This window comes from Giraffa tippelskirchi, chromosome 2, assembly GCF_054371585.1.
Source record: "Giraffa tippelskirchi isolate mGirTip1 chromosome 2, T2T-mGirTip1v1.2.pri, whole genome shotgun sequence".
NCBI classification, from domain to species: domain Eukaryota; kingdom Metazoa; phylum Chordata; class Mammalia; order Artiodactyla; family Giraffidae; genus Giraffa; species Giraffa tippelskirchi.
In genome coordinates, this window is record NC_137276.1 from 124330896 (window position 1) to 124345612 (window position 14717).

General features: G+C 36.3%; 1 protein-coding gene across 4 annotated transcripts in view; it reads right to left on the reverse strand.

Moving 5' to 3' along the window:
• Positions 1-14717, reverse strand: part of DHX36 (DEAH-box helicase 36) — a 47330-nt gene that overhangs the window by 25092 nt on the left and 7521 nt on the right. For all 4 annotated transcript variants that reach the window (XM_081532034.1, XM_081532044.1, XM_081532013.1 and 1 more), the window contains exons 2-11: positions 14111-14235; positions 13118-13349; positions 11630-11668; positions 10265-10435; positions 8413-8492; positions 7291-7365; positions 6982-7148; positions 4552-4633; positions 703-843; positions 149-251 (exon numbers count right to left, since the gene is read on the reverse strand). In XM_081532034.1, coding sequence (XP_081388160.1) covers positions 149-251; positions 703-843; positions 4552-4633; positions 6982-7148; positions 7291-7365; positions 8413-8492; positions 10265-10435; positions 11630-11668; positions 13118-13349; positions 14111-14235 — 1215 coding nt within the window. The remainder of the gene's footprint in view (positions 1-148; positions 252-702; positions 844-4551; positions 4634-6981; positions 7149-7290; positions 7366-8412; positions 8493-10264; positions 10436-11629; positions 11669-13117; positions 13350-14110; positions 14236-14717) is intronic.

Here is a 14717-nt window from a genome sequence, read left to right on the forward strand (position 1 = left end):
TGAAATTCTTGCTCCTGGTATTAAAAGCTGTTTCTTCCAAAGATTATGTTTTTAAAAGCATTTAAGAAAAAAAATTTTTTCAAGTCCTTGATACAAAAATGAAATTGAAATGTTTCACTTTTGAAAATTAAAGAAAAACAAAACTAACCTCTTCTTCCAAAACAATGTATCGAATAAGGGCAGCAATCAAATTCAGATCAACTTTTTCATCATCCATCATTTCTACAACATCTACAGTGCTTGCAGAATACCTATCAAGTCAAATATAAAGTCATGAAATACTTGACAGTTTCCTGACGTTTTACTATAAAATTTTAAAATTAACTCAATCTGCAAATGGGAAAACATAATAAATAAAAAGTAATACTGGGATTATGATAGTGTTTACAAGTCAAATCAGTAGAGTATCCAGCTAGAATATGAGATTCGAGATGTTATCCTCAGTGCTTCTCTGGTTGCTCAGCAGTAAAGATTCCGCCTGCCAATGTAGATGACACTCCCATATTCTTGCCTGGGAAACCCCATGGATAGAGAGGCCTAGCAGGCCACATGTAGTGACTAAATAACAAAAGAGCTGGACACCACCGAGTGACTAAACAACAACAATGCTACCCTTAAATACGTACAAAGTCAAGACAAACCTGAATTTTGTTTTAGTCATTCAGCCACTACGTTCTCACTTTCAAACAAAAACAGACTTACCTTTGTCTCAATTCCCTTAGATAACCTGGCCAGCGTTCTTTATAGATCGCTTCTTTTTCTTCTTTTTCTTGTCTATTCACATGCCCTTGCATGAAACCTTTCTTAAACTGGGATCTGTGTTCTTTTTGTTCTGGAACATATCTAAAATAAAAATACTCTTAAATAGCTTCACCTTATTTAAAATTGGTTTTCACTAATATCTGACTTTTTAGGATTTTAAAAAGAAATTTTAAAGAACATCTTCACAAGTAAATACTAGTTAAATTTATTTACAAATATGAACACATTAACATTTTAGAGTAAAATCATTTATCAAAGTATGTAAAAGCTCTAGATAATCTTCAGCAATAAAAATTTAAATGGTAGAGTACCATCTTTAAGTTTGAATTTACTTTTATATCAAAAGTTAACATTAATATAGGTTCAAAATAATAGTTAACAATTGCCTAGAAGACTCACATTTTGAATATAGGAGGTTTCTAAACGTGAGCACAAATAATTCCCTGGGGAGTTTGAAAAACAGATTCCTTAATCCTATACCTTGTTGATTTGAATACAGTAGGTCTGGCTGGGGTCTGCTCATCCAGCAATTTTATTTAGTGCCCCAGGAGATTCAGACAGTGTAGTTGTAACATGGTCTGTAGATCCATAGACTCACGCTTGAGAACTACTTAGTTCTGCTCGATCTTATAGACATAGACAATGGCAGAGCCAGAATCAGCATTCAGATGTCTTACAAGTCAGTCCAGTGCTATGCTTTGACTTCCCCATGCTGCAGTGCATGTCACCTACCATAAGTGAGTTGTGAGAGGCATGGGAGTAGAGAGAGACAAAAATAAACCTATAGTTTAACCCCAAAGCCCCTCGGAGTTCACCTAGATGAGAGCATCTAGACAGAACGGGGGGTGTGAAGCATGGGCTTTGTGAGTCAGACAGAATGGGACTGATGTCCGTGCTCTGCCACTGACTAGCTATGTGACCTTGGACAAGGTATAAACCTCTGGCTTTTAGTTTTATTTGAGAGATTAATACTCGTTTAACAGTACTGACATGAGAATGAAAAGGAAGTGATAAAGCACGGTGCCTGACACATAGCAGACACCCCAAAGAGTTCATCAATCCCCTTCCCTATTCAGTACCTGTGACCCAGGACTCCCCTAAGTCTTTGATACATATAGAGGCACCACCGTGAGGTAGGGCAACCTGAGACAGAAATTAATCTAGTCAGCAGGATGGACCCACAGCTGGCTCCCTTCCCAGCAATTACAGGATCAGAGGTAACCTTTAGCCCCCGTTCCCAAGTACCCAATCACAACCCTCCATTAATACCACACCTATCTTCTTTCCTACTTCCCTGCAGAGCAGCTTTTCCTCTGGAAAAGGAACAGCTGGGGCCCTCTGCTGAAAACTTCTATCCAATGACCACCCTACTTCACCTCCCCTCTTGCACTGGCTACAGAACAAGTGCACAGATACTATCTGTTGCTTCAAAAGACTCCCCTTAACTACAATTCCATGTACATTCACTGCCTTCTGGAGACCTTAAGAAAGCAATTCATCTTTATGTAACGTTAGAGTACTGATCCCTGAATCTTTGTTTTCACTGTCAGGTTGTTGCCTGTTATTACCTTAGAAAACTAGAAAACTGGTAAATGTGCTATGGTAAGAAACAGGGCTACATGGTTGAAAGTGGAACTGAGAAGGGAGAGCATAAAAATTTATGGGCATTGATGATATAACCAGAGCATGGAAGACCAACATACACTCTTTCACTTTAACGCGTTCCTCCCGGACACACACTTCCCTCTTTGCCCTGCCGACGTCACTGCTTTCCTGACTTGTCCAGGCTATCCCTGCCTTACACACTCTTCACTCACCCAGAACAGGTCAACCACACCTTAGTATAATAGCCTATATGTGTCCCTATCTAGATACAAGCTCCGAAGATGTGTAATGAGTCATTCCCTTGTTTTCTGCTCAGATCTTAGTGCAGAGTGCAAGCCATAAAGTTTTAATTTGTTATATAAATGTCCATTCAAAATTCAGCTGACTTTTCTCCATGTAAAATATGCAGTAGGATCTTTGTTCTCACCTTCCCACTATCACTTTCTGGTTTTCTCCTTTAACAAGTAAGCTGTGGAGTCTTGAAAATCTCAGCACAAATGTTTCTACATCTGCCCATTTAGTTTTCAGATGTTTACTATAGGCCAGGCACTGTGCTATGTACTAGTTACAAAGATGCATAGGACAAAATCTACTTTGAAAATTTGAAATCTAGTGCAAGAGACATATATAAAAAGATACATTACATGGCAATAAGGTAAGTGGTACAAGAGATATGATAAAAGTGCTCTGGCAGTCTTGCTGAGAGGGTAACTCACTGTGAGAGGTATCAGAGAAGGCCGAATGGATAGGGATTTGTTCTTACATAATAGTTTACAGATGAAAAGTGGAGAAGGTGGCAAATGTAACTCTGAAAGGAAGAAACAGCATGTAACAAAGTATCAAATCATGAAAGAAAGAGCACAGCTGGCATAGACAAGACAGTGCATAAGAAAAGCAGCCTAAGGAATGTATGCCACTAGACACAGGGCCAGACTGTAAAGAGCCTTGGGGTGACAGGCTAAGAAGCTGGAACCTGATCCTGTGGGTCTGTGCCTTCAGCCCTCTCTCATCAAGTGATACTAAGGTAATTCTGATGGCTCCTCGAGAAGCCTGCTAGCAGCTAAAGGCCAGCGTGAATGGGACTGTAACTTGGGCATACCCACTGAGGTGCTCTGCTCTAGACCATGACAAAACCACAAAGGTTCTTCAACTAGTTTTCAAAGAGAAATCTCAAGGGGCATATCCAAGGGAAGAAAGATCCCATGACCAGAGTTTTGAGGAAAACAGATGGCAGCATTTGTGAGAGTGAAGACCACAGTGCCCAGAGAGAAACTCTTATACTAACAGAGGAGAGATAATAAGGACCTTAACTAGAAGAAATAAAAACGAGCAAGTATGTTTAAGGAGAAAGCTCTCAGGGTTTTCATGGGGGAAAGCAGGACGGGATACAGAATGACTTACAGTACTTTGGTTACTAATCATGTAAAGCAGTTAACATATCCTGGAACATAACTGCTTGAAACACCAGCTACTTTGATTTAGAGTTTAAACAACTGGGTGGAGGACAACAGGAGCAACCATTATAAAGCATACTAAGCAACACAGATTATTTTAATTTTTTTGGTGGAAGCACGGTGGGAATCAAATATAAGATGACGATTTTTGTCTGAAAAATGTGAGGTTCAAGAAGTCTATGATACTGGAATGCTGTTGAGTATAGATTTAGATAAGCTTAGAATTCAGGAAGAATTCAGTTCTGAAAACTATAGGAAAATAGTTCTGAAAATTTGGAACTATGGTCATAGAAATAGGATTGCCCAGTGAAATCATAAAAGGCTGAGAAACATCTAAGGTGAGAACTCTAGGGGAAAATCATATTTAAAAGGTGGGAAATGGAGGCCAGCAAAGGAGAATGAATACCAGGGAGGAGAACCAGAACAGAAGTTCAACACTGAAGACAGAGATTCCCAAACTTTTCTGCCCAGGAGTCTTTAGACAACACTGATGTGTGACTCCAGCCCAGGCTCTGTAATACAATATGGTATGACCGTCAGTGAGGATTTTCAAAGACTCCAGGTGACTTCAGTGTGCAACCAAGTTTGGGAATCCCTGATTTAAGGAAAAACAATGTTTTAGAAAGAAATGCTTAAGGGTGAGTTTCTTAAAGTTTGACAAAATGGTGATACTAATATACTAAAGTGTATTAGTACTTTAAATCTCTTTTACTTCCTAATATTTACTTACCTTATTTTTTCAATTATATCTTCCAAAAGATACTCCACAACCGGAAAAGTAAAGCCAGGTATATGTATCATTGGACAGTTACCTATTATGGTAGATAAAACATAAATCTGTATTCAAATGTAAAAAAAAAAATCAACAAACTGTAAATAGGACAATGACTACATTAGTTTTAACTTCAGAAAAGGGTCCTGAAACTTTTACAGCTATACCTTATTTTTCCATATCTCATTTAATAAAAACAGTTTAGTCTTCACTCAGTAGCAATTTTCTGTTACCAAACTGTATACACACCTCACAGTTCTACAAAGTAACCCAGAATATCAAAAAATAGCGTATTTTAAGTTGGATTCAAGACCTATTAAGTCTATTTCTCTTCATCATTAGCCAAGATGGTGCCATGAGAAGCTAAATTTTAGTGAAATCTACATAAGGAACATGACCTCTGTGGCACCCAGAATTAGGGAAAGAAAGGAGTAGCTACAGCAAGAACTAACCAAGTATTAAACTACTGCTTACTATTTTAGAATCACTAGTTAAAAAAGAAGTCTCTCAGTACTGTTACTTAAATGTTATTTAGGTTCTGTACCAAACAAAATAAACCATATTCTCTGTAAACAAAGGCCAAAGTTACAGCACAGATGGAAGTAACTGAAGTGGCACCACAACTTTGAGTACACTTATGCCTCTGACCTGTTTACTCAATGTTAGCTCTGGATTTCTCATCAAAAGGACTGCTGCTACTGCTGCTGCTAAGTCGCTTCAGTCGTGTCCGACTCTGTGCGACCCCACAGATGACAGCCCACCAGGCTCCGCCATCCCTGGGATTCTCCAGGCAAGCATACTGGAGTGGGTTGCCATTTCCTTCTCCAGTCCATGAAAGGGAAAAGTGAAAGTGAAGTTGCTCAGTCGTGTCCGACTCTTAGCGACCCCATGGACTGTAGCCTACCAGGCTCCTCCGTCCATGGGATTTTCCAGGCAAGAGTACTGGAGTGGGGTGCCATTGCCTTCTCCAAAAGGACTGAGACAGAGACATAGACAAAGTAAGGCTCTGAGGGCCAACTGGGCTGATTACAAACACATTAAATATAGTGCTATTCCATTTTAACGTCCTCCCATTTCTCCTCCTTCCCCAAACAATTTAAGTGGTAGAGACAGTGAGGCATAATTTTAAAAGAATGTACTCTGCAGCTACTCAAATTAAGGTTCTCTTTTATTTCCTGGCTACTCCATGCAGGTTGTGGGATCTTAGTTCCCTGACCAGGGATCGAACCCAGACCCCAGCAGTGAAAGCACTAAGTCCTAACCACTAGACTCTCAGGGAATTCCCTCAAATTTAGTTTCAAACCATCCTGACCCTCTGGAGAAGGACATGGCAACCTACCACTCCAGTATTCTTGCCTGGGGAATCCTGTGGACAGAGGAGCCTGGTGGGCTGCTGTCCATGGGGTCGCACAGAGTCAACACGACTGAAACGACTTAGCATGCATGCATGCGTTGGAGAAGGAAATGGCAACCCACTCCAGTATTCTTGTCTGGAGAATCCCAGGGACAGAGGAGCCTGGTGGGCTGCCCTCTATGGGGTCACACAGAGTCGGACACGACTGAAGCGACTTAGCAGCAGCAGCAGCAGCATCCTGACCCTCTGTTAATTATGCAACCTTAACAATGAGAATAATAGCACCTACTTCACAAGGTATCAATGAGAACTGATGAAGATAGGCCAAATATGCTACCCAGCAAGTTGAAGGTATTCCACAGTGGTTGCTAGTTACCACTGTTATTAGCATATTGCCACTTTAGCCTGAGATACTACATAAAAGCTACAGAAGACTATCAAAACTAGTTAATAAATTTTTCAAATCTGTGGTTTGACTTCATTAATGTCACCTTAATTATCTGGTGGTAGCACCAAAAGGCTACATCTCTTCACTACAAAACCAGAGATGATGCCACCATTTAAAAAAACTACTCAAGAAGGCCTTCCTGGTAGCTCAGTGGTAAAGAATCTGCCTGCCAATGCAGAAGTCATGGGTTCAATCCTGGTATGGGACGATCCCACATGCTTCTGGAGCAGTTCTTGTGCCACAACTACTGAGCTCATATACTGTAACTACTTAAGTCTGATTACCTAGAGCCTGTGCTCTGCAACGTGAAGCCACTGCCACAAGAAGCCCATGCACCACAACTAGAGGGTAGCCCCTGCTCCCCACAACTAGAGAAAAGCCCGTATAGCAACAAAGACACAACACAGTCAAAAATAAACAAGTATTTTAAAAACTACTAGAGGGTAGATGAATATTCAAATAGAATGCATCGGTAAACACTGACTACTTGCATCACGAAACATCTGAAAACATTTCTTAAAAAATTGCTTCTAAATTCAATGGTTTTGTGATAACTCTGTAAGTAACAATCATAAATTCTACTCACCAAAATATTCGGAAAATTTCTCAGCATTCAGTGTTGCACTCATCAATACTACTTTCAGGTCAGGTCGATAACTGAGAAGATCTTTAACAACAGTCATTAAAACATCTGACTGTAGATTTCTCTCATGGATTTCATCAAGCACGATATGACTAACACTGGACAGATGGCTACAACAGAAGCATAAAGTTTGCTACTGGGCACAAAACCAAAAACAGAATCATTTTACTTTTACGTAATAATAAAATCCAACGTAATAATGACATCTTTTGATGATGTTTAACTAGATGTCCTGCGTTGAAACATACTCACGGGTCTGACTGAAGCCACTGAAGGATGATTCCTGTTGTACAATATAAGATAGAACCTTGTTTCCTTGGCAACCGACTGTGAATAAAAGACATGAATTAATCCTTGGTTTTCTTTACTAATGAACTATTAAATACCACTAATTTAAGAGAAATTCTTCAATTTAAAAAATGCTTTCGGTTTTAATGAAAAACTTCATCCTTAACCTTTTAGTTACCAGAACTCCTACAGCACAGTAATGAGAAATACTAGCTTAGAGTTCATTATACATTATTTTTGTTATAAATACAACATTAATATTTCTTTACAAGGCCTACCATTCAGAAAAAGACCAAATATTCAGGAAACTCAACTTCAGTTTAGTGACTGGAAAATCAGTTCATTTAAAAACATAAACAGAATCTTGAGCTGCAGAGGACTACAAAAATACAGTGGAGGGGGGTAGGGGGTTAAGATACAAACTAAATTAAGGTAGTCAGAAGCTGTGTGTGTGGTGGTAGCAAAACGTACAAGAGGCCACTTCTTTAGGCGAGTGACGGTCTACTAACACATCCAGGAAAAATGTTATCCTTCTGAACATTTCCTAATGTAAAAGACATCTTAAAGTGAAAAAAAAGTGAAGTGAAAGTGTTAGTCCCTCAGTCGTGTCCGACTCTTTGAGATCCCCATGGACTATAGCCTGTCAGGCTCCTCTGTCCATAGAATCTTCCAGGCAAGAACACTGGTGTGGGTAGCCATTCCCTTTTCCAGGAGATCTTCCCAACCCAGGGATAGAAAGACATCTTAAAATGGCAATTCAAATCTGAACTTGGATCCAAAAAAAAGTGATTTTATGGGTTGCAAGCCTATGTTGCAAATGTTAATTACTAAAAACAATAACCAGCATAAAAATTTGGGGGAAAATCTTTTTTTTTTTTTTTTAAATCTCTGATAACTTCAAAGCTTCACTAAAATCTACCTGTAAACAAGACATGAACGTTCTTGGAAATTCTCTGGTGGTCCACTGATTAGGACTCAACCCTTTCATTGCTGAGGGCCTGGGTTCAATCCCTGGTCAGTGAACTAAGATCTCACAAGCTGCCTGGCATGGCCAAAAGCAAAACAAAACAAGTGAACACTCTTTACCTCTGGAGCCGAATTTGGTATCCGGTACTATTACCATTGCCACAAGATTCCGCCCTTTCTGCAGCCACTCTCTCTGCAACCTTTAATTAAAATAAAATATAGTTACAAAGAAAATATTTCCTTTAGAGTAAATATCCTAAATGTCTGTGAAAATCTGGAGTTGTTGAAACAGTACTCATTAGATTTTCAAGAGTTAAAACAAGAGAAACACATTAAAATCTGAGGTATCTAAAACTGTGTCCTTTAAGAGCTGAAGACTACCTGCTTATGCTTACTTTTCATTCCCTCTGAAATTCTCCCTCCTAACTATTTCCAAAGAAACTCTCTTTAAGTCCTCTCTATCTTTGTCTTAAAAACAGTTGGAAATTTTAATCTAAACTTGTAAAGGCTGTATATAATTTGAGAGTAACTATATACTTGATACTTTTTCTTATTTGATTCTTTTTTGTAGATTAGTAGGCTTACATCTTAACTCTTGGTTAAGTTCTTAAGAGTTATGGCTGCTAAAGATAAGCTCTAGACAGATGAAATCCTATAAACTAATACTGATTTGTGCAACTGAAAGTAACCAACAGTCATTTAGTGACAGAGCAGTGATTTATGAGGTTAGAAATAGAAAATGACAATTAGCTTTTAAGAAATAATACTTCAGAAGTAAAATTTCCCAATCATCATATCCTGTATACATTAACTTAGACCATTACTTCACTTTTTACTGTTGATTAAAATGCCCATTTAAATACCAACAGATCTTGGGGGGAAAAAAAAGCAACAAAATAACCTACTTAACATTTCTCCTTACTGTCAATTTATAGTGGCGTGCTGCAGTCCATAGGGTCGCAGAATCGGACACAACTGAGCGAATGAACTGAACTGATAGTCATATTTTAGTGAAAACGATAAAATTAGATTTTTGACCAAAGTCAAGCTATGTAATAGTGTTACAACAAAAGTGGCTTATTTTTCACCATTCTGTAAACTTATGCCATTTCTAGGAATATTATTCTCCCACAAACACGGCAGCTTTACATTTTAAAAATAGTTATCTCTTCGGAACTATAACTTAAACGTATACTGAAGTTCCTACAAAATGTTGCTGTAATTGGTAATGCAGTTCCTGACCACAGATTCTGTATAAAATGACTTAGACATGTAATAAATAACACTACCATAAAATCAAATACAACCGGAAAGCTTCACAATTTAAATTTACATAAAGAATTACATAACACTGAAGTAAATGTTCTGTACACCTGATGTTGTAAGAAACCCCAAACATCTTTACAGAACATATAACTCATATATTTAACTAGGTCATCTAACTAAACACAAACAAAAAATGTTATCTACAATAAACATGTAGTTAATACCTGTTTCAAAATAAACCCCAAACACCTTACTTTTCTATGACTAATTCCCTATTACTGAATTGCACTAAAAAATCAGAAATATTGCTATCATCATTCAGTATCTATACACTGAAAAAAGAGCTGAAAACAGTATTAAATGAATCAAGGAGTAAACTGTAAAGTATCTAATGATGGAGATTATTTGAAGCTCATAATCAATTCTATAAACATTATCAGCTTTTCATTTAGTTTTATAGAAAACTGCCTGGATTTGCAATTTATCTTGAACTCCTAAACATCTGTTACCAATACAAGAGAGGTCATTCAATTTCTTGGTCTTTACTACCAAATACTTGCTAACCAAATTTTGCTTTCATAGCAACATATCCTAAACCTAATTAAGAATCACCCCCAACTCTCAAAATCAGTAATTTCTAATAAGACTACATAGAATAATGGAAAAAAAAAAAGTCGGGAATTTTAACAAGTGAGAGATTACTTACCGAAATGGCACTAATTCTTCTTGGCTGAGTACAAACTATCCTACAAGCAGATCCTTTTCCTCTTTCAATGTAGTTGTCCAAAATGAACTGAGTAACTTGAGTGGTTTTTCCACAACCAGTTTCACCACTTATCACTGTTACTTGATGGTTATCAATCATATTTACCAATTCCTATTTCAAAAGGAGAAAAAAGTAAAGGACATCACATGTTGACTAAGTCTGAAAAGTAACCCAAATCTTACCAAACTGAAGGTTAATTGTTTTTAATAAGCATATTAATACTTGAAAATTCTGTTACATGCAATGCTGGCAGTTTGGGTACCTGGATCTACCAGTTTTCAAAGATGAGGCACCAAATTTTAAGAACAGAGCCACGGCTCTGTTAAAGAAAAGCACACAAGGAAAAGGAGACAGCTTATAAATTTATGTAAGAATTAACATTAATTAAAAAGAATATTGACATGTGGGGCTACTGAATATAAGGCAAATCCCCTGAAAATGAAAAAACTACTCAGAACATCAAGGATTTATGTTGTAAATCATAAATATGTTTTTGTCTGCAGGACAAGTTTTGTATACTGTTTGAGAACAAGGAAGAGTATAATTTGAGACTATTCCTATTTAAATAATTAAAACAGAGCCAAGTTTTAAATAACTACATCAAATGGCTAAAATTCAGGTACTATCTGGAAAACTGCCTACTTACGAAAGATCTTCTTATAGATAAACATGAATATTTTCAAATTAGTAGTATTAACAAAACCATCCTGCCACTACTTCAAAAAAGTGTTAGGAGTTATTTTTAATCTATGAAACAGTCTAACTTGAAAACTCACCATTTAAAAATTTATCCAATACCTCATATATATCAGAACAAATTCCAACAAGGTAACAGCTAGAAGTACTTAGAAGTAGACCATGATTCATTCATTCAAAAGGTATTGAACACTAGGGGTCTATAGAATGTAAAGCACTGTTCTGAGTAAAGAGATACATAGTGACCAAAACAGACTGTCCTTAAGAAAAGTAAAGACAAAACAAAGGAAGGCTGAGAGGTCAGGGAAGGATGGGATACTATATTATTCTATATAGGGTGATTGTATGAGGAAACATAAACTTACAAGTGAAAATTCTATTTTTAAACTCTATCATGGACATAAATAATGAAAAATTTTCAGTATAACTGCTTCAGAACTGTTTTTTTTTTTCTTTTGGTCTTTCAACAATTCAAAAGAATAAAATGAACTTCCAAGACTATCCTTTAGGGAAAGGTTCATTAATTTATATTTCTTCTTGATTCAGAGCTTAAAAGAAATGTATTTAAGCATTTTGCAAATCATATTAAATAGTGTATATTCATTTTACCTTTTGCATTCCATATGACGGCAGCTTTTCCCTGAAATGCTGAAATTATAAAAACAAAAATGTTTAAAATATTTTACAAAAGAAATGTAATCAAATTATAATCCTGGTAAATAGAATATACCATAGATAAACATACTGAGAGTCCAAAGTTTTTTTTATTACCACATAGCTTATGTGAGGTGTCAAGACTTATCTTGGAAAACAGCACAATGATAGGCATCAAGCAAGTGGAAAAATGTTTATCAAAAAAATTATAACTTAAAGGAAAAAAAATATGGCATATTACCAAGTATGAAAAAAGTTGAGCTCTTAAACACACTTAAATTTTAAACCTGGTTCTGGTACTAGCTGTGCAAGCACAGGTAGGTCACTGAACCTAAGATTCTTTATCCTCCTGTGAAACTGACAAGTGTAATCTCCTGCACAGGGCTGCTGAGAGGTTTAAATGATGTGGTACATAGGAAGCATTTACAACATGCCTTACCAAAAGGAAGACCAACCATTTCTTCTCCTAATTTTCTCTGCACTAGATCAATTACTCATCTTCAATAATATCTGAGTTCTGTCCTCCATACAAAGCAGAGACGGCAGCTAACTCTGTGTTCCTAAGGTTATACAAGCAGCTCAGCTCTCAGGTAAAATATTCTCAATAACTTTATCTTGAAATCTTCTCTGTCCCTAATACATGTTTTCACTCAAAAGGCATCAAAGAGCTACAGAATTTGGTCCCTAGACAACTTCAGCTGATCTGTTTTAATAAGGATATTCAAACTTCACTGAGCCAAAAGATCCTTTCTTTCCTACAGGAGATACAATGAGCTGCCTTTCTCAAAAATGGCAGTACATATTTGTACATTAAAGACAAGGCTCTCAGAATTCCCTCAGTATTTTCTCTTTAAAAAAAAAAAAAAAAAGTGAACATTTTATTACATATATCTCTACAAAATCCACAAAGCATTCAGTTTTATGTTTTAGCAGGAGAGGACCTTGCCCAGGAAAAGAAAACACTGAAAAAATTTCAGGAGAACTCAGTTGCCACAGTTCTGTCTTTAAAGTGTCAGTGTACGTAAGCACATCATATGACTTTTGAGGGATTTAATTTTAACATCTGTAAAAGAATAGAGTGGATTAGATGTTCCAGAAGAAAACAACTTTACAATTCTAACCACCCTGTCTCTTATGACATCTCACTAAAATAATCTAGAAACATTAAACAGTGATTTTTTTTTTTCCATTTGCACTACCATTTCTTAAATATTTCTTCATCATATAAACTGTGAGATAGGCTATTTATGTGTAATTCCATTCTCACTACTTTTCTATACTATGGGGGGGTGGGGGGGTGGGAAGGATGGGTGGAGGATTCTCAGAGGATGGCTTGTTGAGATATCTCACTCATCTAGATATCAGGCAGCTACCTCTAAGCATAAATATATTTTTATCAAGTGTCAAAAGAGATGACAAGTAAAAATCTTTTCTTTCCATTACCTGCATTTCAATATACCGAAGGTCAGTTTTTTTCTTTTGTAAATCTTCCAATAATTGTTGGTCTAGAGTTACATCTGGTTCATTTTCTTGCAAGAGATATTCAGAATCACGGTCAATGTATTTGTCCCTGATTCTAAATGGCCTCTTTTCTTGATTTATCATTTTTTTTTCCTGATGCTCAGCTTTCTTTACTGAATTTGGTTTGTTCTCAGCAGGAGCTTCAGTACCATATCTATTTTGAAAAAATAAAAATGATAAAGGTTAAATAAAGATCCACTCAAGCCCTGAAACAAAATAAAACAATATACTGTTTAATGATTTCAAAATCACCAAAACCAAGTCTTTATTCTTTTATCTTAGTAGAGCAATATGAAAGTACTTAGATTCTTATAATAAATTCAATTTTTTCCACCCTACAAGTAGATACTGCCAGATAGGTTATTCCTTGTGGTAGTTAAAACAATAAAAATCCACCCAATAGTCATTCCTTCATTGCAATGACTTAGTGTTTTTCTTTACCTAATTTTCTGAGCCTTGTTTTATTTCACAACTTCATTTTCTTCCTGCTCCCCTTTCTGAGCTACAAATGGGATGCTGTATTACACAGTCCCAGAAAAACTACTTCTAATTTGCCCTGATGATAGTTTCTGTGAATTTCCTAAAAAAGCAATTTAACTTCTTACAGATCTCTTCCACAAGAGAATTTTGGAAATACAATGATGGGTAGTTAGATCAATAAATAAAAATTTCATCAGCCTCCTATGTAGGTAGATTATTCCTACCATTAAACTCTTCTGTGGGAATACGGATACCACCTAGATTTTTAAATTTTTCACTAACCCTGCTCAATCTACATAAGAAGAAAAAATACTTTGAGGCTAAATTTCACTTATAGAAGAGTCTAACAATATTTATTATCATTTTTTGCAAGCAAATGCTCTAAAGTAAGTGTCACTCTGTTCATTTTTTTTAAAAGAATACTTTTTGTTTTACCCATGATCTTCGGGAGCAAACCAGGATATCTGTGCTTCTTCATCTTTATCATTCTTAGTTTGCACAGAATGTAGCAGCTGCACAATTTGTTCTTCTCGACGTTCATCCATATGTACTACAGCTCTCTATTTTGTGCAAAGGAAAAAGCACCCTTATCAACATGAGAAAATGTGCAAAATCATCTGACAACTAAAAAAATAAAAGCAACACAATATATGTTCAGCAAACATATAAGAGAAAGTTAAACTCACCCCCCACTTGCTTTCCAAACACTTTTCTACTATGTGTCTATAAAATCAGCTCTAATATAACTGGTGAAAAAAGTGTTATTTATGTCCGTTATTAAACTTTGGTGCTCTTTCAACCCTTGCATTATACTGTTATGACTTTTCTCCTATCTTAAAATTTAAAAGATACAATTAAATTTAATAAACACAAATGTTCTGATAAAAACAAAAGTTAAAAAATGTAAGAAATATTTTGGTGACAATGAGCATTTAAATCTCTTACATTATAAATATTCTTACTTAAAAAGTTCTCAACTTGTAATAGTAATTTTATATTCACAAAAAGGTGAGATGATTGAAAAACAAAATAGCCCCTGAAA